A 24,294-nucleotide genomic window follows, 5' to 3' on the forward strand; every position below is an offset into this window, starting at 1 on the left:
ATCTTAGTGCTCATATGACGAATACCATATCAATTACCCTAAATAATCTATAATCGGGCTATAATTTCGCTCGGGGGGGGGGGCAGTTCCGATGGTTCTTGAAGGGACTTATACGATTGAGAATAGGATCTCTACAAACTGTTCGTAAGAGATCTGGATAACCCCACTTCTGTTAGTGTCAAGAGATTGGAAGTTCTTAGTGACATTGTTGAGAACGACACAAATGCGGATGAAGTTGTCGAACGTGATCTCGTTGTTTCGCTTCTGGTTGGCAAAACGAGAGCAAATGATATTGTAAAACCTATCTGACAATCGGTAGCCAAAGTTGGTCAGAGCAGTTTTGATCTCCGTAAAGCTGATGGCTCCAGACCTAAGTAAACATCACAAATTAAGCCAATCAGTCAAAAGAATCTAATCTGTTTCGGCCCCCCAGCTTCGTGAGCATAAATCATTTATGACCCCCAGGCGCACGTGCTATTTTCTTACATAGTAACGTGCTATATAACAACTTGTAACTGGGGGTCATAAAAACACTGGGGTGGGGCGAAACAGAATATATCCAATCAAAATGATACCACTGATTTTAGACGACTCGGAAAAAATTCATTGAAAGACCAGCACAAGAATCAAATCTAGATTAAGCCCGCAGCCCGCATTATATGCATATCTAATTGATATCAACCATAATATAGAGCGCAACCTAGGGGAGTTTGAAAGAGTTGAAAGAAAAGGTCAATTGACCTCGTTTCTAATTATTGTTCAGTGTTGGCAAGTACGCAGCAACATTCCGCCAACTGCGATCTATTCTTTTCGTTTCATGCTTGAATTTTGAAAAAGCTGAACATGAAAATATATTAAACGCCAGTTTAAAATTAAGAAGTATTGCTAAACATGGCACAAAAATATTCATGCAAAAAAGAGCATTTAACTTGCAGGAAATCAAGAGAAATGACAACCTCGCCGCAAGGAAAAGTCATCGAAAGGACTATGTGATATAAAGTCACATGACTCTCCTAAAAGTCACTAGGAAATTTCGACGTTTACCGAGATCCGTGCAGAGGTTTGAGATTTTAAGCCAGAATTTTGAAGTAAATTCTACAGAGTCAGATAACCTTGCTGAAAACACGCAACTTTCAAGTTTGAAAATACTCTTTTTAAAAAAGTAGTACGAAAATATGAACGGTAATTTCTAAAAACTGTATAAAGAAACGTCTGACATGGTCACTAAGAAAATATGCCCTATAAAAATTGCAGGTGCATTAAATTACGTCATTTATAAACGGCGAATCAATAACTTCCTAGTCATGTTTTCTCATATTAACTGCATGAGATTAGTTTAACATTTTCTTCTTCGGTATAATGTGTAATGTCAGTTATTTAGAACTTGATCAAGCCTTCTTGTTCAATGTACTAGCACTACCACACCACAATGTTCAGCTTACTACCACTACCACTATAACAATTCGAACAATGGTAATAATCAGTGCTGACTAACTAAGTGTCATTCGAAGACTGTGGTAATAAGTGGTTTATAAATTATAACTTTAGAACTATAAACTTCCACCTACCAATTTAGATCCTTCGCTCGCAACACATTTACTAAGCAAAATAAAAGAATTGCACCAAATTAAGAAACAAATAAATTAATGCATACTAGTGAGAGGTTTCGGGTTTTTCAGGAACTTTTTTAAGAGCAGAGTTAATATTCTTTATGGAAGGCAAAATAAATTTTTGAAATGACGCTTATTTTCTTCGACCGGCAAGTTATTCGTGTAGTATTAGAACAATTTCTTGTGTTTGGAAAGTTAGCAGGCTCCGTGAATGGGACGTTTTGATGCCAACCCTCTTCCCTCCAGCTGCTCGGACTTGGTCTTGGGTACTTCTCGTAACAAATAAATAGACGAGGGTTAAGTACAGGGTTGTGTTCACTCCTGTCGAGGTGCTAAACTGCTCGATCTGTGATGTTATCAATCAATATCCAAACCAGAAGCTGAACACTGTTGTAGTAATTGCTGGATTCAATGATCACCGTAGTAGTATTGAAACTTTCATATAGCATTGGAAATTCCTCATTCAGCTCATTATTGTTAAATTTAGCCCAAATAATTTGATTGTTCCCAAAGTTATACCCACTAGCTGTACTCGCCTCATAAATAAGAAAATTAGCGCCCTTAACTACCCTTTGTATAATTAAATTGATTCTTGTGCCTTAGAGTTGTTTTTTGTTTCACCCTCATTTAGAAATGTTCTTGAGCCTAACCTGTTCTGTTAAGACACAGTGCACTTCTCCTTTCATGAAAACCATGTTTTCTCTTTTCTTCTGTTTAACATCATTCAATACTTTAAATATCGTTGCTATTATTACGCTCCTGTAATTAACTTAATCTAGTTCCCCTCAGTGCAGCCTTCTCCATTCCTAGCCCATAGCCTGACGTCTGATCAAACCCATTGTCCACTCTGCAAGGGCCCCCTACGTAGGGGAGGCGTCTGGTGTCATACGTGTTAAAAATATTTTCACGTGAAATGCAGTGGTCTAGCCGCAGCGAAAGATTGGACCAAGAACTTCAGCTTCAAAAGCCTCTCTAAGGTCACCGCAGCCATCAAAACAGCAATCGCAACGCCGGCACCACATAAGGCTTTGACCGCTCCCGACACTGCACTCATAGATCCTGCAACATCGCACGCCCCGAACGTTTTGTCACCGCACCATCGAATAATTTTTGGGACAACTTCCAGCCTCATCAAGCGGTAACAGTGCGCCAAATATACCGCGAGGTCGTCACATGGAAGCCCTCGTTGTTCACGCTCAGTAGGAACAAGACAAGGGAACAGGTCGCCGATGCCCCTCACAGTGTCCTCTCCACGGTTGCCGTAAGCACGGATAGATCCGATATATCTCTGACCCTCTGTACGATACTTCCGCACCTAACTCTGAGTCAATTGAAGAACACGGACGATGGATCGAACAATAAGATCATCATGCGTAGACTGCGTGCATGGCACCGAGGCAACTTCTCAGAACAGTTCTGTGAAGAGAAGGTGCTCCAAATGAGAATGAGTTCAAGGAACAAAAAGCAGCACTCTGACCTCAAGATCTTCAACGATTTCATGTCTCGTGGTAAGATCAGTAATGCTATTCGCGTTCTTTCGGATGAGCATAAAAACCGCGTGCTCGCACACACCTATCTCATAGACGGCAGACCAGTCCTCGACATTTAACGCGACAAACATCCTGAAGGGCAACCTTTGGAGCCCAACTGCATTCAGAGCGAACATCCACGCACGCTTCCCTAACACCCCGCTGTTTTCGGCAAAATTAGTGCCAGGCTTGTCCGAAAGCATGCAATGAAGACTCATGGCACTGCCGAGCCTTCAGGTCTCGATGCCGATGACTGGCGTAGACTACTTTCTGCTTTCGGGCAAACCTGGCAACGTCCATAATACCACCGGATGATTTGATTTCATACAATGGTTGTCGACTAGTGGCTCTGGATAAATATCCAGGTGTGAGACCTATTGGTATTGGTGATGTAATGCGTCGGATCACCGGACGCATAATCGTCGACTGCATCAGGCAAGATCTAACATCCCTCGGTGGAAATATGCAGCTGTTCTTGGGCCAGAAATGCGGCATAGAAGCTGCCATACATTCACTTCGCCAGTTTTGACGATCCCGAAAACAAAGCAATTCCAATAATTGATGCCAAAAACGCATTTAACGTGCTCAATAGACGAACAGCATTAGAGATCGTGAAAGCCTTATGCCCATCTTTGCATGTTGCCTTACAGAATTCCTATAGCCATCCGTCTCATCTCTACATCGGTAAGTCGACCATTCTGTATCAGGAAGGTACGACACAAGGTGATCCCCTTGCGATGGCAACGTATGGAATCTCAATCCTACCCCTAATAACAAGACTTCACAATGACTCCTTGACACAAAAATGGTATGTTGATGATGGTAGCGTCGTCGTTAAGTTGAAAGATATTAGGGAACCTTTCGACAAGCTCACTCAACTTGGTCCCAAGTACGGATATCTTGTCAATCCCCCGAAGTGTCAGTTGATAATTAAGCCAGGAGGCGAGCGCCAAGCGTCAACTGTGTTTGCAGACACAAATGTGGAAATGCAGTGGTCTAGCCGCAGCGAAAGATAGGACCGAAAACTTCAGCTGCAAAAGACTCTCTAAGGTCACCGCCATCATCGAAACAGCAACCGCACCAACGGCACAAGGCTTTGACCGCTCCCGACACTGCACTCATAGATTCTGCAACATCGCACGCCCCCGAACGTTTTGTCACCGCACCATCGAATAATTTTTGGAACAACTTCAAGCCATCACGCGGTAAAAGTGCGCCAAATATACCGCGAGGTCGTCACATGGAAGCCCTCGTTCTTCACGCTCAGTAGGAACAAGACAAGGGAACAGTTCGCCGAAGCCCCTCACAGTGCCCTCTCCACGATTGCCGTAAGCACGGATAGATCCGATATATCTCTTACCCTATGTATGATACTTCCGCACCTAACCCTCAGTCGATTGAAGTACACGGACGATGGATCAAACAATAAGATCATCAAGCGTAGACTGCGTGCATGGCAACGAGGCAACTTCTCAGAACTGTTCTGTGAAGAGAAGGTGTTCCAAATGAGAATGAATTCAAGGAACAAAAAGCAGCACTCCGACCTCAAGATGTTCAACGATCTCATGTCTCGTGGTATGTGGCGGCTGAGCTCACTAACTCAATTACCAAATTGAATAGCGCTTCAAGGCCATTTCAAGCATTAAAGCCAGAATAGCATAACGAGCGAAATTTAATGCTACATTCTATCGGAGCCATTTGGATTTGTTCACTTTGTTGAACATTTATATCTAGCAACTATTATTAGTACACAATCGTCATACATGAAGTTAAACTGAAACTCAAACTCGAACTACCTCAACCACCAACAAAACAATACTCCGACTTAACAGTATTGGATCAGATTCTTTGCGATTGGATTGCGAATTAACCTGTTATTGATACAGAATATTCGACAAAACTTCTACATGGTTAACAAATTTCCCATGACATCAAATTTACACTGAAAAAGTGACGTTATGGATAAGTGTTCACATTCTGTCGACATCTTTAACTACAACCAATCAGAGATGCTAATTTGACATGTACGGCTGTATAAATAGAGCTTGAAAAACTAACAAAAATCAGTTGAAACTCGATAATTTTGTCTTATTAAACTGACATACAGTGCGTATTGAAGCACACTTTCTTAAGAACTAAATTACTTAATATCGTGTCTTGTTTCTGTAGATCATATTGGTGATTGTACAGTTTTAACTTAACTTTGACTTGTGAAAAGAGAAATAACTTTGATATTCTCAAAACTTTCTTTCTGAGGAACAAAGATCCCAAGTAAGAGAAACTTTGTGCAAAGCATAAAGTCAGTTTCTCTTACTGGCTTTAACGAAGCCTAGTGTAGTTCACTGATTGCGTTATTGAGCAATTGAGTGCTATGAGAAGCAAAAAGTGCGAATTTGGTTACATTTGTTAAATTTGATTATCGGGAAAAACTTTCCGAAAATATTAATAAATCGGAGACGGAAATTATTTGCCCTAACCAGTAGCTAGGACAGCTACCTAGAGCTGAACATAGGGGATTTTGCAATTTCGAATTATAACTTGAGTTATTAACCAAAACTCAAGCAAAAATTGATTGTTTCAATTTGAATTATTTTGTTACTCTGAGAGAAACAAGTTTGTTATCCAGCAAAGCTGAGCGAGTTATCAGGAGTAATTGAGCAACAAGAAATGCAACGGTAATCTACAGTATAGCGGAAAATACAGTTCATAAAAGTTAACTGCACGGAAACGAACTGGGCGGTGTAAAGTTTTCCTTGACTTTGATAGGAGAGCAGCCGTTACATGGTAAGATCAGTACTGCTTTTTGCATTCTTTCGGATGAGCATAAAAGCGGCGTGCTCGCCCATACCGATCTCATAGACGGTAGACCGGTCCACGAGATTTAACGTGACAAACATCCTGAAGGGCAACCTTTGGAGCCCAACTGCATTCAGAGCGAACATCCACGCACGCTTCCCTAACACCCGGCTGTTTTCGACAAAATTAGTGCCAGGCTCGTCCGAAAGCATGCAATGAAGACTCATGGCTGTGCCGAGCCTTCAGGTCTCGATGCCGATGACTGGCGTAGACTACTTTCTGCTTTCGGGCAAACCTCCACGAACCTGTGCAAGCTTGTTGCCAAATTTTCAAAGAACCTGGCCACGTCCATAACACCACCGGATGATTTGATTGCATATAATGGTTGTCGACTAGAGGCTCTGGATAAATATCCAGGTGTGAGACCTATTGGTATTGAAGTAATGCGTCGCATCACCGGACGCATTATCGTCGACTGCATCAGGCAAGATCTGACATCCCTCGGTGGAAACATGCAGCTGTGCTAGGGCCAGAAGTGCGGCAAAGAACGAACCATACATTCGCTTCGCCAGTTTTGACGATCCCGAAAACAAAGCAATTCTAATAATTGATGCCAAAAACGCATTTAACGTGCTCAATATACGAACAGCAATAGAGATCGTGAAAGCCTGATGCCCATCTATGCATGTTGCTTTAAAGAACTTCCATAGCCACTAGTCTTTTCTCTACATCGGTAAGTCGACCATTCTGCCTCAGGAAGTTACGACACAAGGTGATCCCCTTGCGATGGCAATGTATGGAATCGCAATCCTACGCCCAATAACAAGACTTCACAATGACTCCTTGACACAAAAATGGTATGCTGATGATAGTAGCGTCGTCGGTAAGTTGAGTTGAAAGATATTAGGGAACCTTTCGACAAGCTCAATCAGCTTGGTCCCAAGTACGGATATCTTGTCAATCCCCCGAAGTGTCAGTTGATAATAAGGCCAGGAGGCGAGCGCCAAGCGTCAAAAGTATTCGCAGACACAAATGTGGAAATCACGCAGGGCGCTCCAGTCCTAGGATCAGTTATCGGAAGCTCTGAGGCCAGTAAAACTTTCCTGAAAGATGCAGAAAATAAATACAAAAAAAGTTTGGACAGACTTGGTCAATTTGCTCTCACCTCTCCCCAGAATGCCTAAGCATATTTGACGAAGGGGGTTCAACAGAAGTTGAGCTTCCTCTCGCGTACTACACCTTCCATGGACGGGGTTTTGGACAAGGTGGAGGAGCAGCTTGGTCGAGTCATACCGAACATCATCGGCAAAGAACAAATCCAAGAGGAAAGAACTTTTCTCTCCCTCTCAGAATGGGTGAGCTTAACATCACCCTCCCACAAGATCTTCATAAAAATTTTGGGCAATCAATTGAACTCTCAAGTCTATTGGCGTCATTCGATAATGATTCATTCGAAACTCAACAATGTGAAGTAGAACAAACCAAGATCAATCTCGACAGAAAGCAGACATGCAACGTGAACTCATCTCGAAAAAATCCAGAATCGAAAACAAACAATCAGAAATGAAGTATACCATCCAGCTGGCCTTGGAGAAAAGAGCATCTAGCTGGCTTAACACGCTTCTGTTAGCAAAACATGATTTTGACCTCAAGAAGGCCCATGCTGGAAAGAATTTAGCTTCGCCCATGCCCTGCATTGCACCAAAGGCGGGTACAGGCACCTACGACACAACGAAATCAGAGACGTGTTTGCAAACCTGATGGATGACGTTTGCCACGATGTCCAGATAGAGCCAAAACTTCAGTCGCTCGATGGAGAAATTTTCTCGAGTAATTCCCCCACTACTGATAATGACGCTCGACTGGACATCAAGGCAAACGGTCTGTGGGGCTCTCACTTTAATCGCACTTTCTTCGATGTGAAGATTTTCAACCCTCATGCGAAGAGCTGCCAAAAGACCATAAAAGATTACATACAAATATCACGAGAGCATCAAGCGAAATAAGTACGAAGAGCGAATCCGCGAAACCGAACACAGCAGCTTCAACGCACTGGTTTTTGCTTGCTCAGGTGGTGCTGGGCCATCAGCATTGCGCGTTATGAAACAACTCGCAACCAAGATCAGCGAAAAAAGCGGAGAGCCGTACGCCGACACTATACACTACATCCGAACGAAAATGAGCTTTGCACTTGAGGAACGTTGTTCTCTGCTTGAGGAGAATTCGCGACCTCAGGCCTCGTGTTCTCAGTGAGACTTCGATTAGAGCCGTCGTGGAGGAGGGAAGGTTGCACTGAGTGTTTGGCTGCTTAATTTTATTTTTTATTCCTTTGCTTATTCCTCGATATTCCATTTTTATTTTAATCCTAGTTATTTTTGTGACTGGGCCGTCTTTACACTGTCTGGAGGGGAACAGTTTGGAGTGCAGCATCCGGCTAAATGCTACTCATCATACCCTATTTTCCGACCTACATCCATCGTTGCCGGATGGTGTACACGGCCCTTTCAATTTTTTTAGTGTAATTGACAAACAATTCTGACTAATATCGGACGAATTGCTCTCGAACGACTGACCGAGGTTCGTGTCTACTATAGCCTGCTTCAGCCGGGGCGAGGTGGTGGGTTTTTAGGATCTTCAAATGATCTTATCACAGCTAATATAGGTCATACTGACGTCCAAAATGGGACCAATTTTGGCCCACATTTCATTTAACTTTCAAAGGTGTCTGGCAACAAACTTTAATTTAGCTTTTAGAAGTGAACTGCCGCTATGAGTTGTTCAGCTGTTAAATGTCAATCAAGAAGTCAAAAAGATCAAGAAAAAAACTACAAATGATTCATACTTCGTTCGAGAGCAATAACCTTTTTTTTAATTGATCAAAATTCTAAATCTACTCACCTATCAGTATCATACTGCTGGAAAATTCTGGACCACTGAGAGATGAAGTCAAAGACTTTTCGAAAGTCGTCAAAAACCATCTGGCCTGAGTTAGAAGCATCAAACAGGTTCATGAGCATCTGCACCGTTTGCATGTTAAATTTCTCAAATCCATTCGACAGAGCTTGCTGCAATTCGTTACAGGATATGCGACCTGACCTGTCTGTATCTACAGCGCAGAACCAACCCCACAGATCCGGTTGTTGAGTGGGGGGCGGAGGATGCCGGTGAGCTGCTGGAGGGGGCGGCTGCTGCTGTTGATAGGGATTGTGCTAAAATAAGCCAAAACATCCGCCAACGTTTATTATCCGACCACCCTAGCCAACAAATGGCACGAGTTTTCAGCTACGTTGTGAAACGAAAAAGCGTCAGATGACAAAGAAAAACAGGAACACCCCAATATAGCTACGCTTAGTTTACAGCTTCGCAGCTATAATAAGAGGTTATAAAGCCGTTACAAATTATATGAGCTACTAACTTTAGCAACAACAATATGACAAAATGAGCTAACCGCAATTCTGGAATTTCGCAATAAAAAGCCGCATGAGAATTTTTCGACAACCTCAAGTCAGACTCAACTAAGATACTAAATTAAATTATTAACAAAATTTTTCTAACTAAACAACTGAAATTATTTCAAAAACTGCTCCTCAGGCGTTAACGTAGACTTTCTGTTCAATTACGGGATCTGCAATGTTGTGACCATCAGCTCAGATGGCAAACGATAGTTTCAGTCCTAGAGGTAGATTCTCCAAAGTCGACACAGCTACAATTATTGAATGGTTCTCGTAAATTCAGATTAATTCAAGGGGGCAGGTGCGGTCACCTTGAAATGATATCATATCTTCCAGTCTATATCTACCAAAAAAATTCTTACCACAGATCCCAAGCCCGTCACCTGAACTTCCCAAAATTTAATATTCTTTCCTTATCTGGCAAAAAATTAAACATGTAGAAAACTTTATTTCATCGCCAGGCAAATACAACTTGATCACTATATTCATCGGCAGTAAACTTTACAGCGGTTTCCTGGAGTCGGAGCTGACGCCAAAGATAATATCGGAAAAATTTGGATTCTCAACTCCCTGTGTTCTGTTTGCAAAAGCGTTTTTCTTTTCAATATTACACAGCGATTTATTTTTGAAATAATTCACAATCGTAATTTGACTGCACATCAGCTTGAAATGTATTAAACCGTAAAAATATTCAACCAGAAATCAGTTACAGCCCGTTGAGCCTATCGCGATATACCAAAATACGTTTATTGTGAGAGCAACGTATTCCAAGTAGACCATGAGCAACTGAATCCTAAAGCATTGAGCGGCATTGGATCGTTCTTAAAAATCGTGTTCTCGTTTACAATACTCTGCAGAAGTCCTGCTGCTGCTTCGAGTCACATCGGAGTATCACAATAGGACAATTGACAATCGACAACAATCAATTGTCAATCAATTGTTGTTGCTATTGACAATTGCTATCATCGCGGAATGATGGCTATCCTTGACAGGATCGACGAGGATGTTACAGTCTTAACTGCAGGCTTTTTCTCTCTTCATTTTTGCCACACAAAGGCTGCAATAAAGGATCTGCAGTGCTGTTAACGATAGAGCGAAATCTGTTTCTCAGCGGAATTAATTTTTTCACAATGGCGAACAAGTTAATCCATCTGAATACTTGGACTTTATTGAGAAACAGCTGGTGTCGGTGCCAGGTGAAGAGAAAGCAGGATGGTTACTAACGCTCACTCTCATTTTTCTTCTTGATGCTTGTGGCTTAAAATTGGTGAGTAAACTGTTTGCGATGCCACAAGAAATGAATGTTCTAAAAGGAGTGTTTTTAGTGTGTATTGTGGACTTCTATTTCATGCAATTATTGCACGTCTTATCGTGTTTAACTGCTTCAGAATCAGGATCGCCAACAGCGTTCTTCAAGTGGACTGATAAATTACTAAGTATGTTCTCAAAAACTACATTAGATTGTTCTTCAGAATATTTTTCAGCATGATAGCGTTAATGGTGCAACTGAGCTTTAGCATTACGAACTTCAACATAGTTATTTACGGAGTAAGGAGGTTCATTGTTAATTTTATTAAACAAGCAATGTGTCTTTACCTTGTTTTTCGGAGAAGAATAAATTGAAATATTCGGAACGTCCATTTACTCTTTAGACAACATCACACTATCATTACTTTTACACTGAATAAAAAAACGTTCATTTTGAATATCTCATCTAATTTGAAGAATATTTTCCACTACTCCGAAGTTACCCCTTTTCTGCTAATTCAACGCTATCCCCCAAAAGTACCGTGCAAGGGATATATGGTGGCGTACTTGTGTTACAGCACGGTTCTACCGTACTACGCCACCCAATTCAGATTCCGAGAGATCTAAATAATTGCTAATCAACTAGCGTCAAAAGACACGACCATGTCATAGCTTTAAATTTACTGTATCTGTCACCTCGTCTCGGCCTCAGCCAATATGAAGTAACTCCAGCTAAGTTAGAAATAAGCATCAGATATGTTAGGAGCTCTCGAATTACTACGAGAAAAGGGAGTCATAAAAATTTCCCTAGGAACAATTGGTCTAACATGAGCAGCACTTTCTCTCTAGTATCTGTCTTCTTGAGAATTCTAATTCAAATTTCTTCAACGCGCGTTTTGAAAACTGAACAAACTGCAGGGCATACTTTCAATAATGTTCTCGAGTATGAATTTCGAAGCCTTTTGCAGTACTTAGTCCACACCTTTTATACGCAAATCTCAGACAACAGGTCGAAGTTTTACAAGCAAGCTAAAAAATTAGGCTGTCCCTGTTATTCCAAGCATTGAATACAAGGCATTTTTTGAACCTCATGTGTACATTACAGAGCAAACGAACCAAAAATTCATCTTGGAAAAATCTAAATATGCTGAAAACAGCAAAATTCAATTTCTCTGATGTAAAGAGCTTGAACGAAATTGTTCCCTAAGTAGCCTGCAACTTACTTCTCGTCAGCATTATTTCTGTTTGTTTAATGCCAAAACGATAACAAAAACTCAGCCCTCGGCAGATCTATTCATTTTTCAGTGACATCTTTGATAGAGAGCCAAATTTAGTCATTGCAGTTTCGTTTGATCCGGTTAGAAAATCAACTGAAAGATGAGTTTAGCTTGAAATAAACTCCAATGATCATGTAAAAACTCATCACGCACCAAAAGGAAAATGCCTAGTATATACAACGTCACTACCACCACAAACAAAATGCAGACATTTACTCCAAAATTCTTCATCCTTTTTGTTTTTTTAAATATTTTGAGTTTAAAAAATCCTGTTTCTTGATAAACAGCTTTTGTTATTCCAAGCATCAAAAGCGGTTCCCGGTATACAATCGAAAACAATCGGATATCAGTCAACTACTAAAAAATTTGATAAAATTTTAGCATATTATCTTCGACTACATATACTCATATGACGAGTAAATTGCAACCCCAACAGTTGCCAGTCCAGCAAAAAAAATATTCTGTAGCTTGATTACTTGAAAGACGTCAATTAGGATTTTTCGTTATCGTCCCATCAAAAATTTTGGCCTTGACGAATAATTCATATTTGTTCCAGTCATATCTCAACAGTTGTCGCCAGAGTGCGGCAGTAGTCGAGATTCTGTTTTAGGGTGGCTTTTAAGAAAAAAAGCAACCCCAAAACAGAATCTCGAGTTTAATTAAGACCTACTAGCATTGTTTATTGATTGCTTACCTTGGCTGATTACAGACTACCTTCGAATACTATTCATTTCATCAAATTTTCACGACAACCCATCTCTGTGCAATTGGAGCTTTTAAGATCCACTGAGCCTTGTCCTCTGAAATCTAAAACTGACTGCAGTCTTTCCACTATGCCCCCCCTCAGTTTAGTGGTCACATAACCTATAGCCCCACCAATCATTGCAAGTTACAACCAAGCTAAACGATTAGGTTGTCCTTATTCTTCAAAGCATTACATACTAAGCATTCTTTGAACCTCATGCTCATGCTTACACTACAGAGGAAAAGCGCCAAAAAATGATCTTGGAAAAATCTAAAGATGCTGAAAACAACAAAAGTCAATTTCTCTGATGTGTTGAGCTTGATCGAAACTGTTTCCTAAGTGGCCCTGCAACTTACTTCTCGTCAGCATTATTTCTGTTTGTTCAATGCCAAAACGATAACAAAAACTCAGGCCCTCGGCAGATCTATTCGTTTTTCAGTGACATCTTTGATAGAGAGCCAAATTTAGTCATTGCAGTTTTGTTTGATCCGGTTAGAAAATCAACTGAAAGATGAGTTTAGCTTGAAATAAACTCCAATGATCAAGTAAAAACTCATCACGCACAAAAAGGAAAATGCCTAGTATATATACAACGTTACTAACACCACAAACAAAATGCAGACATTTACTCCAAAATTCTTCATCCTTTTTGTTTTTTTAAATATTTTGAGTTTAAAAAATCCTGTTTCTCGATAAACAGCTTTTGTTATTCCAAGCATCAAAAGCGGTTCCGGATATACAATCGAAAACAATCGGATATCAGTCAACTACTAAAGAATTTGATAAAATTTTAGCATATTATCTTCGACTAAATATACTCACATGACGAGCAAATTGCACCCCAACAGTTGCCAGTCCAGCAAATAAAAATTATTCTGTAGCTTGATTACTTGAAAGACGTCAATTACGATTTTTCGTTATCGTCCTTTCAAAAAATTTGGCCTTGACGAACAATTCATACACTTGTTTCAGTCATATCTTAACGGTTGTCGCCAGAGTGCGGCAGTAATCGAGATTCTGTTTTAGGGTGGCTTTTAAGAAAAAAAGCAACCCCAAAACAGAATCTCGAGTTTAATTAAGACCTACTAGCATTGTTTATTTATTGCTTACCTTGGCTGATTACAGACTACCTTCAAATACTATTCATTTCATCAAATTTTCACGACAACCCGTCTCTGTGCAATTGGAACTTTTAAGATCCACTGAGCCTTATGTCCTCTGAAATCTAAAACTGACTGCAGTCTTTCCACTATCCCCCCTCAGTTTAGTGGTCACATAGCCTATAGCCCCACCAATCATTGCAATTTACAACCAAGCTAAACGATTAGGTTGTTCTTGTTCTTCAAAGCATTACATACAAAGCACTCTTTGAACCTCATGCTCATGCTTACACTACAGAGGAAAAGCGCCAAAAAATGATCTTGGAAAAATCTAAAGATGCTGAAAACAACAAAAGTTAATTTCTCTGATGTGTTGAGCTTGATCGAAACTGTTTCCTAAGTGGCCCTGCAACTTATTTCTCGTCAGCATTACTTCTGTTTGTTCAATGCCACAAAAAAAAACAAACTCAAGACCTCGGCAGATATCTTCATTTTTCAGTGACACCTTTGATGGAGAGCCAAATTTAGTCAGTCCAGTTTTGTTTGATCCAGTTCAAAAATCAACTGAAAGATAGACATTTGCTTGAAAAAAATAAGTCCAATTATCATGTAAAAACTCATCACGCACCAAAAGGAAAAAACCGAGGATATATACAAAGTCATTACCACCCAAACGAAAATTAGACATTTACTCCAATATTTTTCATCCTTTTTTGTTATTTTTTTGAGTTTCAACTATCCTATTTGGTAAACAGCTTTCGTTATTCCACGCACCAAATGCTGTTCCCCGTTATACAGTCGAAAACTATCTGAAATCAGTCAACTACAAAAGAATTTGATAACATTTTAGCAAATTATCTTCTAATACTTATACTCATATGACGAGCAAATTGTACCCCCAACCGTTACCAGTCCAGCAAATAAAAATTATTCTGTAGCTTGATTACTTGAAAGACGTCAATTACGATTTTTCGTTATCGTCCTTTCAAAAAATTTGGCCTTGACGAACAATTCATACACTTGTTTCAGTCATATCTTAACGGTTGTCGCCAGAGTGCGGCATTACTCGAGGTTCTGTTTTGGGGTTGCTTTTATTCTTAAGTTTATATAAGATCTACTTGCATTGTTTATTGATTGCTTACCTTGGCTAATTTTAGAATACCTTCGGATCCTATTCACTTCACGACAACCTGTCTCGGTGCAATTGGAACTTTTAAGATCCCCTGAGCTTTAGGTCCTCTAAAATCTAAAATCGACTGGGGTCTTTCCCATTATACCCCCCAGCTTAGTGGTCAGATAACCTATACCCCCCCCAATCATTGTAATCATACCCTGATAGGGCTATAATATCATGGGGGACTATAATGGGAAAGACCCATCGACAACTTTAGGTCCTTTGGAAAATGTCAAAGCTGATAAAAAATATCAAAATTATTATCAGTTCATCTTCAATGATTTGATCACATAAATCAAAGGTCCTTTTTCAAGTTTATGAGCACAATCTTTACAACTCTACAAAAACTTGGTGGTGTTTTTCTTACTCTACAGACCAGCTCTTTGGGTTTCCAATTTTTTGTGGATCAAACGCTTTCAATTATTATGTTTACACTGGGTTCGTGGCAACCAAGACTACGTTATTATCCTAAAAAAATCAAATTATCTTTACTTCTACCAATATTTATCAGATTACTCCATGCCTGCAAACAGAAGGACGACTTTCAAACCGATCACAATCAATCCAAACGTTGAACATCATTCATTTTTCTACAGAACGCCAATGCGTCCAATTTTCTTTTCAGTCATGATGTGGTTGACGAGCATCAAAATACGCAAAATCTTGCAAATTTTTGCTTTTCAATTACTTTCAACTGGACAATACCTACTCAATTTTTATCTGCTGCAATTTTCGTCTAAAGGAGTAAACAAAAAATTACTTGAGTAAAAGCATTGTTTCCATATTAGCTTTTTTTCTCTTCAACTCTATTCAAAAGCAAGGGAAAAGAGCCGTGTACACCATCCGGCAACGATGGATGTAGGTCGGAAAATAGGGGATGATGAGAAGCACTTAGCTGGCTGCTGCACTCCAAGCTGTTCCCCTCCAGACAGTGTAAAGACGGCCCAGTCACAAAAAAAACTGACAAACGGAGAGAAAAGCACCTCTATATAAATATATATATATATATATATATATATATTGGGATATTGTCGATGCGTGTTCTTTGCATTTTTTTATTTATATATATATATATATATAAACACACACACACACACATATATATATATATATATATATATATATATATATATATAAACACACACACATATATATATATATATATATATATATATATATATATATATATAAATACAAATCTATATATGTATATATATATATATATATATATATATATATATATATATATATATATATATATATATATATGTATTATATAGCACATATAAGGAACTGGTATGGAAGGATTAAAATAAAAATGGGATATCAAGGAATAAGCCAGGGAATAAAGTTAAGCCGTCAAACACTCACTGCGGCCTTCCCTCCTCCACGCGGTCGCTAATCGAGGTCTCAATGAAAACACGAGGCTTGAGGGCGCGACATCCCCTCAAGCAGAGAACACAGCGCCTCAGAAGTGCGAAGCTGATTTTCGTTCGGATGTAGCTTATGCTGTCGGCGTACGGCTCTCCACTTGGTTGCGAGTTGATCCATACCGCGCGAATCTGATGGCCCAGCACCGCCCGAGCAAGCAAAAACCAGTGCGTTGAAGCTGCTGTGTCAGGTTTCGCTCTTCGTACTTATTTCACTTGATGCTCTCGTACTATTTGTATGCATCTTTTATGGCCTTAGGGCAGCTCATCGCATGAGGGTTGAAAATCTTCACATCGAAGAAAATGCAATTAAAGCGGGAGCCCCACAGACCGTTTGCCTTGATGTCCAGTCGAGCGTCATCATCAGTAGTGGTGGAATTACTCGAGAAAATTCATCCATCGAGCGACTGAAGTTTTGGCTCTATCTGGACATCGTGGCAAACGTCATTCATCAGGTTTGCAAACACGTCTCTGATTTCGTTTTGTCGTAGGTGCGTAAACCCGTCTTTGGCGCAATGTAGGGCATGGGAGAGGTAAAATTCTTTCCCGCATGGGCATATAATGGCCTGTTCTTCGCTTCCCATGTGTAGCAAAGTGCTATTCCATCGCGAAACTCAGTCTTCGTGAGGTCAAAACCATGTTTTGATAACGGAAGGGCGTTAAGCCAGCTACATGCTCCTTTTTCCGAGGCCAGCTGGATGGTATACTTCATTAATGGTGGATTGTTATCGATTCTGGATCACATTGTTGAGTTTCGAATGAATCATTATTGAATGACGCCAATAGACTTGAGAGTTCAAATGATTGCTCAAGACTTTTATGAAGATCTTGTCAGAGGGCGAGGTTAAGCCCATCCATTCTGAGAGGGAAAGAAAAGTTCTTTCCTCTTGGATTATTTCTTTGCCGACGATGTTTGGTATGACTCGGCCAAGCTGCTCCTCCAGCTTGTCCAAAACCCCGTCCATGGACGGCATAGTACGCGAGAGGAAGCTCAACTTCTGTTGAACCCCCTTCGTCAAACATGCATAGGCATTCTGGGGAGAGGTGAGAGCAAATTGACCAAGTCTGTCCAACCTTTTTGTGTATTTAATTTCTGCATCTTTCAGGAAATATTTACTGGCCTCAGAGCTTCCGATAACTGATCCCAGGACTCGAGCGCCGTGAGTGATTTCCACATTTGTGCCTGCAAACAAAGTTGATGTTTGGCGCTCGCCACCTGGCTTAATTATCAACTGACACTTCGGAGGATTGACAAGATATCCATACTTGGGACCAAGCTGAGTGAACTTGTCCAAGAGTGGCCTGATATCTTTCAACTTACCGACGACGCTACCATCATCAGCATACCATTTTTGTGTCAAGGAGTCATTGTGAAGTCTTGTTATTAGGGGTAGCATGGCGATTCCATACATTGACATCGCAAGGGGATCGCCTTGTGTCGTCTCTTCCTGAGACAGAATGGTCGACTCACCGATGTAGAGAAGAGACGGGTGGCTATAGGAATTCTGTAAGGCAACATGCAAAGATGGGCATAAGGCTTTCACGTTTTCTAATGCTGGTCGTCTATTGAGCACATTAAACGCGTTTCTGGCATCAATTAGTAGAATTGCTTTGTTTTCGGGATCATCAAAACTTTGGCAAAGCGAATGTATGGGATGTTCTATGCCACATTTCTGGCCCAGACACAGCTGCATGTTTCCTCCGAGGGATGTTAGATCTTGCCGAGGGATGTTAGATGATGCAGTCAACGATTATGCGTCCGGTGATGCAACGCATTACTTCACAAATACCAATAGGTCTCACGCCTGGACATTTATCCAGAGCCATTAGTCGACAACCATTGTATGCAATCAAATCATCTGGTGGTATTGTGGACGTGGCCAGCCTCTTAGCAAACTTGGCAACAAGCTTGCACAGGTTCGTGGGGGTTTGCCCAAGAGCAGAAAAAAGCCTACGCCAGTCATCGGCAACGAGAAGTGAAGGCCCCGCACTGCCATGAGTTTTCATTGCATGCTTTCGGACGAGCCTGGCTCTGATTTTGTCGAAAACAGCGGGGTGGTAGGGAAGCGTGCGTGGATGTTCGCTTTGAATGCAGTTGGGCTGCGCAGTCAGACGCTCACTTTACAGTTGATTCAAACAGTTGACCTTTAAATGCTCTTTTTTTGAATACACAAAATCGTTTCGTGCACATTGAATTGAACAAATTCTCTCAGTTTCCTTTACATAAAACAATTCTTGTGAAGATTAAAGCAATGAATATAGATAGCAGCTGTCAAGTTCCCAACCTGCTAACTCTTGAAGAATGGAAACAGCTAAATAAAGATACTTCCTACAAACTTTATGTTGATTTGTCTAATAAATTACATCGAAAAGATTTATTTATTGAACAAGTGTTAACGGGACTCAAAACGAAAATTGATGCTCATCCCTGCCTTGGAGGAGAACAAGGCAACAACTCTGAGAAACAGTCAGCATCATCCCCCAATGGTTTTGGTTTGTTCCAGGAACAGGTCAGAGATTTCAAAAAAAATGATTTCACGACTTTGCAGGAGAATTGTGTTTTGGGCAGTAGCATAATAGCAAAGCTGTATGATGATGCAAGTATTCCACTGGACGTTGCAATTCATGCATACCGGGGTTCCACGACGCTTGAAAAATTAAAAGTTGTTGACAAGTATGAATCAAAAAAACTAAAAACCCTAATTTTGCAGGATGGGACTAATAGCGTTTCAAAATCTTCCAAAAATGGTAAAGATTTGTTTGCGGACTATCAAAAACTGGTTGATAAATGCATGGAAAAATTTACTCCCGATTCAATGGTGCTGTGTGAAATTCCTCCTTTTAGGGAGATACCTATAAACAGTGATAAAAATGAAAAAATTGCAGTCTTTAATGATTTGCTAAATAATACTTATGGGAATGTTGATAATGCAATTGTAGTGCTTAAGCTAAATGATATTATTCGAAGTGTTTCAACATACAATCCACGCATCACACATTTCAACCAATTGTACCATGACAATGTGCATTTAAATTATAAGTTGGGAATACCATTCCTGAAAAACATACTGCTGGGATACCTATTAAAAACCTCAAATGGGGTTATTGACTTTAGTAAAGTAACATCTAACGCTTCTTATAAAATGCAAAATAAATTCTCTAATTATCAGCAACGCTACTTTTCACAGCCTCCAAACAACAACCTATCATTTAATCGCTATCATCCATATTAACTGTTGTCAAACCTTGACTTTTAGATGAAATAAATGGAAACATTTTGATTGTTTGTTTGATTCATTAGGCACGAGCGGTTTGACATCAATAACTGAGTATAATGTTGAAAGCTGTAATTCTGATAAATTTATGTTATTATTTTTTGACGAGGCAAACAATGGTTTTAAACTTTCCCACGCCACTGAGCCTCACTTACAATTCTAAATTAAAAAAACTTGATTTGTGTTTGATAAAAGTTGACCTGCTGAAAGTTTTCGGCTTTGTATGTTTTTTCTCATCTGGGCTCTTTTTCCTTCTATATGTTCACATACTTATGTTAATTCACGGGGATGTTGAAAGAAACCCAGGGCCTTTGGAAACCTTAAATAGTATACACACAAAATGTAAAAAATGGCCCATGCAGCTGAAAATTGTGCTTGCTAACTGTCAAAGTATCCAGAAAAAACAGCTACAGTTGAAGAGTTTACTCAATGACATCGGTCCAAATTGTATTTACGGTTTAACAGAAACCTGGTTGACCAGTATTGATAGTAATAGTTTTTATAACCCTAATCCCTATCAGTTTGATATCCACAGATGTGATCGACAGGATAAAAAAGGAGGAGGATTGTTATTATTAGTACCCAAATTTTGCAATTCGAAAATCAGGAAAGACCTTAACAACATGTCCAAAATTTTTGAAAGTTTATGGGTTGAATGCAAATTATCCTCTCACAAAAGTATCTTGATTAATATTTCTTACAATCCAAATAAACAATTTTGTTCACAGTTTTTGGATGAATTGGCTTTATGCATCGATAAGGCTTCCACTGAAAATAAATCAATATGCCTAATAGGAGATTACAACATTAATTACTTGAACAACAAAGAAAAACAGAAACTGGATACAATTATTCTACCTTACGACTTGCACTTGATGAATTCAAGAACTGCAACCAGGCACCAGAACGGTAGCTGCAGTTTATTAGATTATATCATAACTGATAATGGGCTGAGAGGGAAATACTATTATGTATTCGACTCTCCTATCAAAAGCGATAATCTTGCACAAATTCTATTCACTGATTTCACGCTGACTCAAAAACAAAAACCACTCAGGAAACTGATATTTGATAAGCGTAATTATGATCCCCACAAATTCAGAAATTCTTTAAATTACATTAACTGGAGCCTCATCTATGAATCTAATGATATCGAAGAAATGTTCTCACGTTTTGAAAGTGATTGCAAATATAATCAGATTACATGCACCAATCAGAAAAATTTTTATACGGAACAACAAACCTAATTTTTCACTTGCAGATAAGTTTGTCTCAAACGCAACAAAATGCCTCAATAAAAAGAGGAACGAATTTCTACTATCAGAAAATTTTGATAATTTCCTAAAACTAAAAGATCTGACGAGTAAAGAGTATCTGAAAGATTATGAACGCTTCCAAACACAATTGATTGAGTCTGCTAACAGCTCCAGGAAACAATGGAATCTGATCAACGAAGTCAGAAATAAATCTAGAACAGGAACTAAAATTCTCTCTTTGAAAAACTGCTTTGAGGATGTAATAACCGACAGCAAAAAAATAGCGAATTTGCTTAACTATAAATTTAGTAAACTTGGTGAATTTCTTTTAAATAAACCAACCATTAAACAAAACTTTCAGCAGATCAACCCTAATTTGTTCTCGTTTCGTTTCTTTACCACATTTGAGTGTCGTAAAGCTCTCAACAACCTCAATAAAAACAAACCATTGGGTCCTTCAACTATTCCGGCTTGGGCATTAAAAGATGGTGCTCATATTTTAGCAGAGCCGTTATGTTTTCTCTTCAACGGATTTCTTAAACAAAACAAATTTCCTTCTCTACTGAAATTGGCAAATATTACACCTATCCACAAAAAAGGAGACACTGAAAACCCGCTGAATTATAGGCCTATTTCTATAACGCCTGCTTTGTCAAAAGTTCTTGAGATTTTAATCAAAGATCAAATAGAGGAACACCTATCAAAATACAACCTCCTATCCAAAACACAGTTTGGATTCAGGAAAAAATTTTCAACAATTGATGCTCTTGTATATCTGACAGAAACTGTAAGACAGAAACTTGATGAAAAAAAAGTGGTCACTGCGGCGTTTTTAGATTTGTCAAAAGCTTTTGATTCAATCGACCACTCAGTTTTACTAGAAAAACTTAAACACCTTGGTTTCTCTTCTTCGGCTATCCTTTTCATTAAGAGTTACCTCACTAACCGACATCAAAGAGTAGTGATACCAGAAGCTGAATCTGACTGGCTGGAGGTTAGGCAAGGAGTTCCACAAGGCACAGTTTTAGGACCACTCCTATTCAACCTATATGTAAATGATCTACCAAATTTCATCAACTGCAGTTTAATCCAATACGCTGATGATGCAGTTGTTTATACTTTCGGCAAAAAAATTACTGATTGCAAGCTGCATTTAGAGAAATCAATTTCTTCGCTTGTTGACTATTTTTCATACCATTCTTTAAAACTGAATTCAGAAAAAACTGAGTTCATTGTCTTTGGCACTTCTTCCGCAGCAGAGTCTATTAAAGTTGACAACCATATAATAAAAGAAGTTGAGAATGTGAAATATCTCGGAGTAATTTTGGACAAAAAATTGATGTACCAACAACAAGTTAAACAAATACTCAGCAAGATGGCGCAAGGAATAAAAACACTTTACGTCCTGAGAAACGTAGTACCATACCATTTGCGCAAAATCCTACTGAATTCTCTTGTTATTAGTCATCTCCAGTACTCAGCTGTTTTGCTTTCGTCAATTTCAAAAAATCTTCTGACAACCTTAGAAAAGCAACTCAATTGGGCAGTTAAAGCTTGTTATGTTCAACGATTTAACAGTTCATCACTTAGTATCAAACTAGATAACTATATACTGCCAATTAAACAACTACTTGAATACAGAACAGCAATGTATGTCAATCAACTCTTGACATTTAAGAAGCCTGCCTTCCGAAGAATAACAGGACTTAGCTTGCCAACCTATAAGTTCTACAGACATTCAAGGACGAAAACTATTTTTCTTGAAGAGAGGTCAAAAACATCATGGTTGGACAAAAGTATTATCCGAAAAGGCTTATCAATTAATAATTGTCTTGAAAAATACTTAAAAGGGAATGAATCAAACAGGCGGGTTAAAAAAGTCTTCAAGAACTACTTTTTCCAACAATTTCAGAAGGACCCAATGGGAAACATTGTCGGCAATGTTTCTTGGAAAGCTTTTAAATTTAAATAACGCTTCATTTTTGAGTTTGTATAATTTGTTTCTTCTACCTGGAGAAGAAAATCTTTTACCTGTTATTTATTACTTATGTTATATCTTTACGCTGCCATTTGTGTTATGTTTAGGCTCCTTGACCTATTTATACTCATTTGGAAATTCAGTGTTTTTTTTTAGGGTTGCCCTTCAGGATGTTTACCTCATAAAATCTCGAGGTCCGGTCTACCGTCGATGAGATCGGTAGGTGCGAGCACGCCGCCTTTATGCTCATCCGAAAGAACGCGAATAGCATTACTGATCTTGCCACGAGACATGAAATCGTTGAACATCTTGAGGTCAGAGTGCTGCTTTTTGTTCCTTGAATTCATTCTCATTTGGATTGCCTTCGCTTCACAGAACAGTTCTGAGAAGCTGCAGCTGTGCCATGCACGCAGTCTACGCTTGATGGTCTTATTGCTCGATCTATCGTCCATGTTCTTTGTTCGACTGAGGGTTAGGCGCGGAAGTATCATAAAGAGGGTCAGAGATATATCGGATCTATCCGTGTTTACAGCAATTGGGGAGAGGACACTGTGAAGGGCTTCGGAGAACTGTTCCACTGTCTTGTTCTTACTGAGCATGAAGAACGAGGGCTTCCATGTGACGACCTCGCGCTATATTACTGTTACCGCGTGATTAGGCTGGAAGTTGTCCCAAAAATTATCCGATCGCGCGGCGACGGAACGTTCGGGGGCGTGCGATGTTGCAGGATCTATGAGTGTAGTGTCGGGAACAGCCAAAGGATTGTGGTGCCGGCGTTGCGATTGCTGTCTTGGTGGTTGCGGTGACCTCAGATCAGCTTTTGCAGCTGAAGTTTTCGGTCCAATTTTTCGCTGCGGCCAGACCACTGCATTTCACGTGAAAATATTTATAACACCAGACACCAGACGCCTCCCCTACGTAGGGGACCCTTGCAGAGTGGACAATGGGTTTGATCAGCCATCAGGCAGTGGGGAAGGCTCCACTTAGGGGTATAGATTAAGTTAATTACAGGAGCGTATTAGCTGTTTCTATTCTCTTATCTGGTTTTCTGTTATTTACCCACTAAGAAATTGACCGACAGTATTTAAAAAGATCCTGAATGAAAAATTTAGTCCCTTCTTAGTTCTCTCCCTCTATTATTATTCTCCAAAAGGTGATTGAAAAATAACTATCACTGGTGTTATTTGGTGGGATGCAATATTAGAAAGTCTTTTGTAACTTGTGTCAATGGTTTCGCGCTACGTACCTGTTGATAACCTTGATAATTTGGAGGCGGATGTTGAGACCCATAGGGATTGTACTGCTGATGCTGTGGGGCTCCTTGATATGGCGGAGCTGACGCACCCTGATTGTAATTTTGATAGCCTCCGTACATTTTTGTAATAACTTATCTGAAATGTTATGACAAATATTAAAAAGCCAAT

General features: G+C 39.6%; 1 protein-coding gene across 1 annotated transcript; it reads right to left on the reverse strand.

The window, feature by feature from the left end:
- Window positions 1-43: 43 nt before the first annotated feature.
- Window positions 44-24,282, reverse strand: LOC142335518 (programmed cell death protein 6-like). Its single transcript, XM_075384059.1, has 3 exons — window positions 24,117-24,282; window positions 8,834-9,144; window positions 44-370 (listed from the first exon to the last, which is right to left on the reverse strand). Exons 1-3 carry the CDS (start codon window positions 24,243-24,245, stop codon window positions 109-111), a joined length of 702 nt encoding a protein of 233 aa, XP_075240174.1. The 5' UTR covers window positions 24,246-24,282; the 3' UTR covers window positions 44-108.
- Between the last annotated feature and the right edge of the window lie 12 nt (window positions 24,283-24,294).

Source organism: Convolutriloba macropyga, chromosome 2, assembly GCF_964194025.1.
Source record: "Convolutriloba macropyga chromosome 2, txConMacr16.3, whole genome shotgun sequence".
NCBI classification, from domain to species: Eukaryota; Metazoa; Xenacoelomorpha; order Acoela; family Convolutidae; genus Convolutriloba; species Convolutriloba macropyga.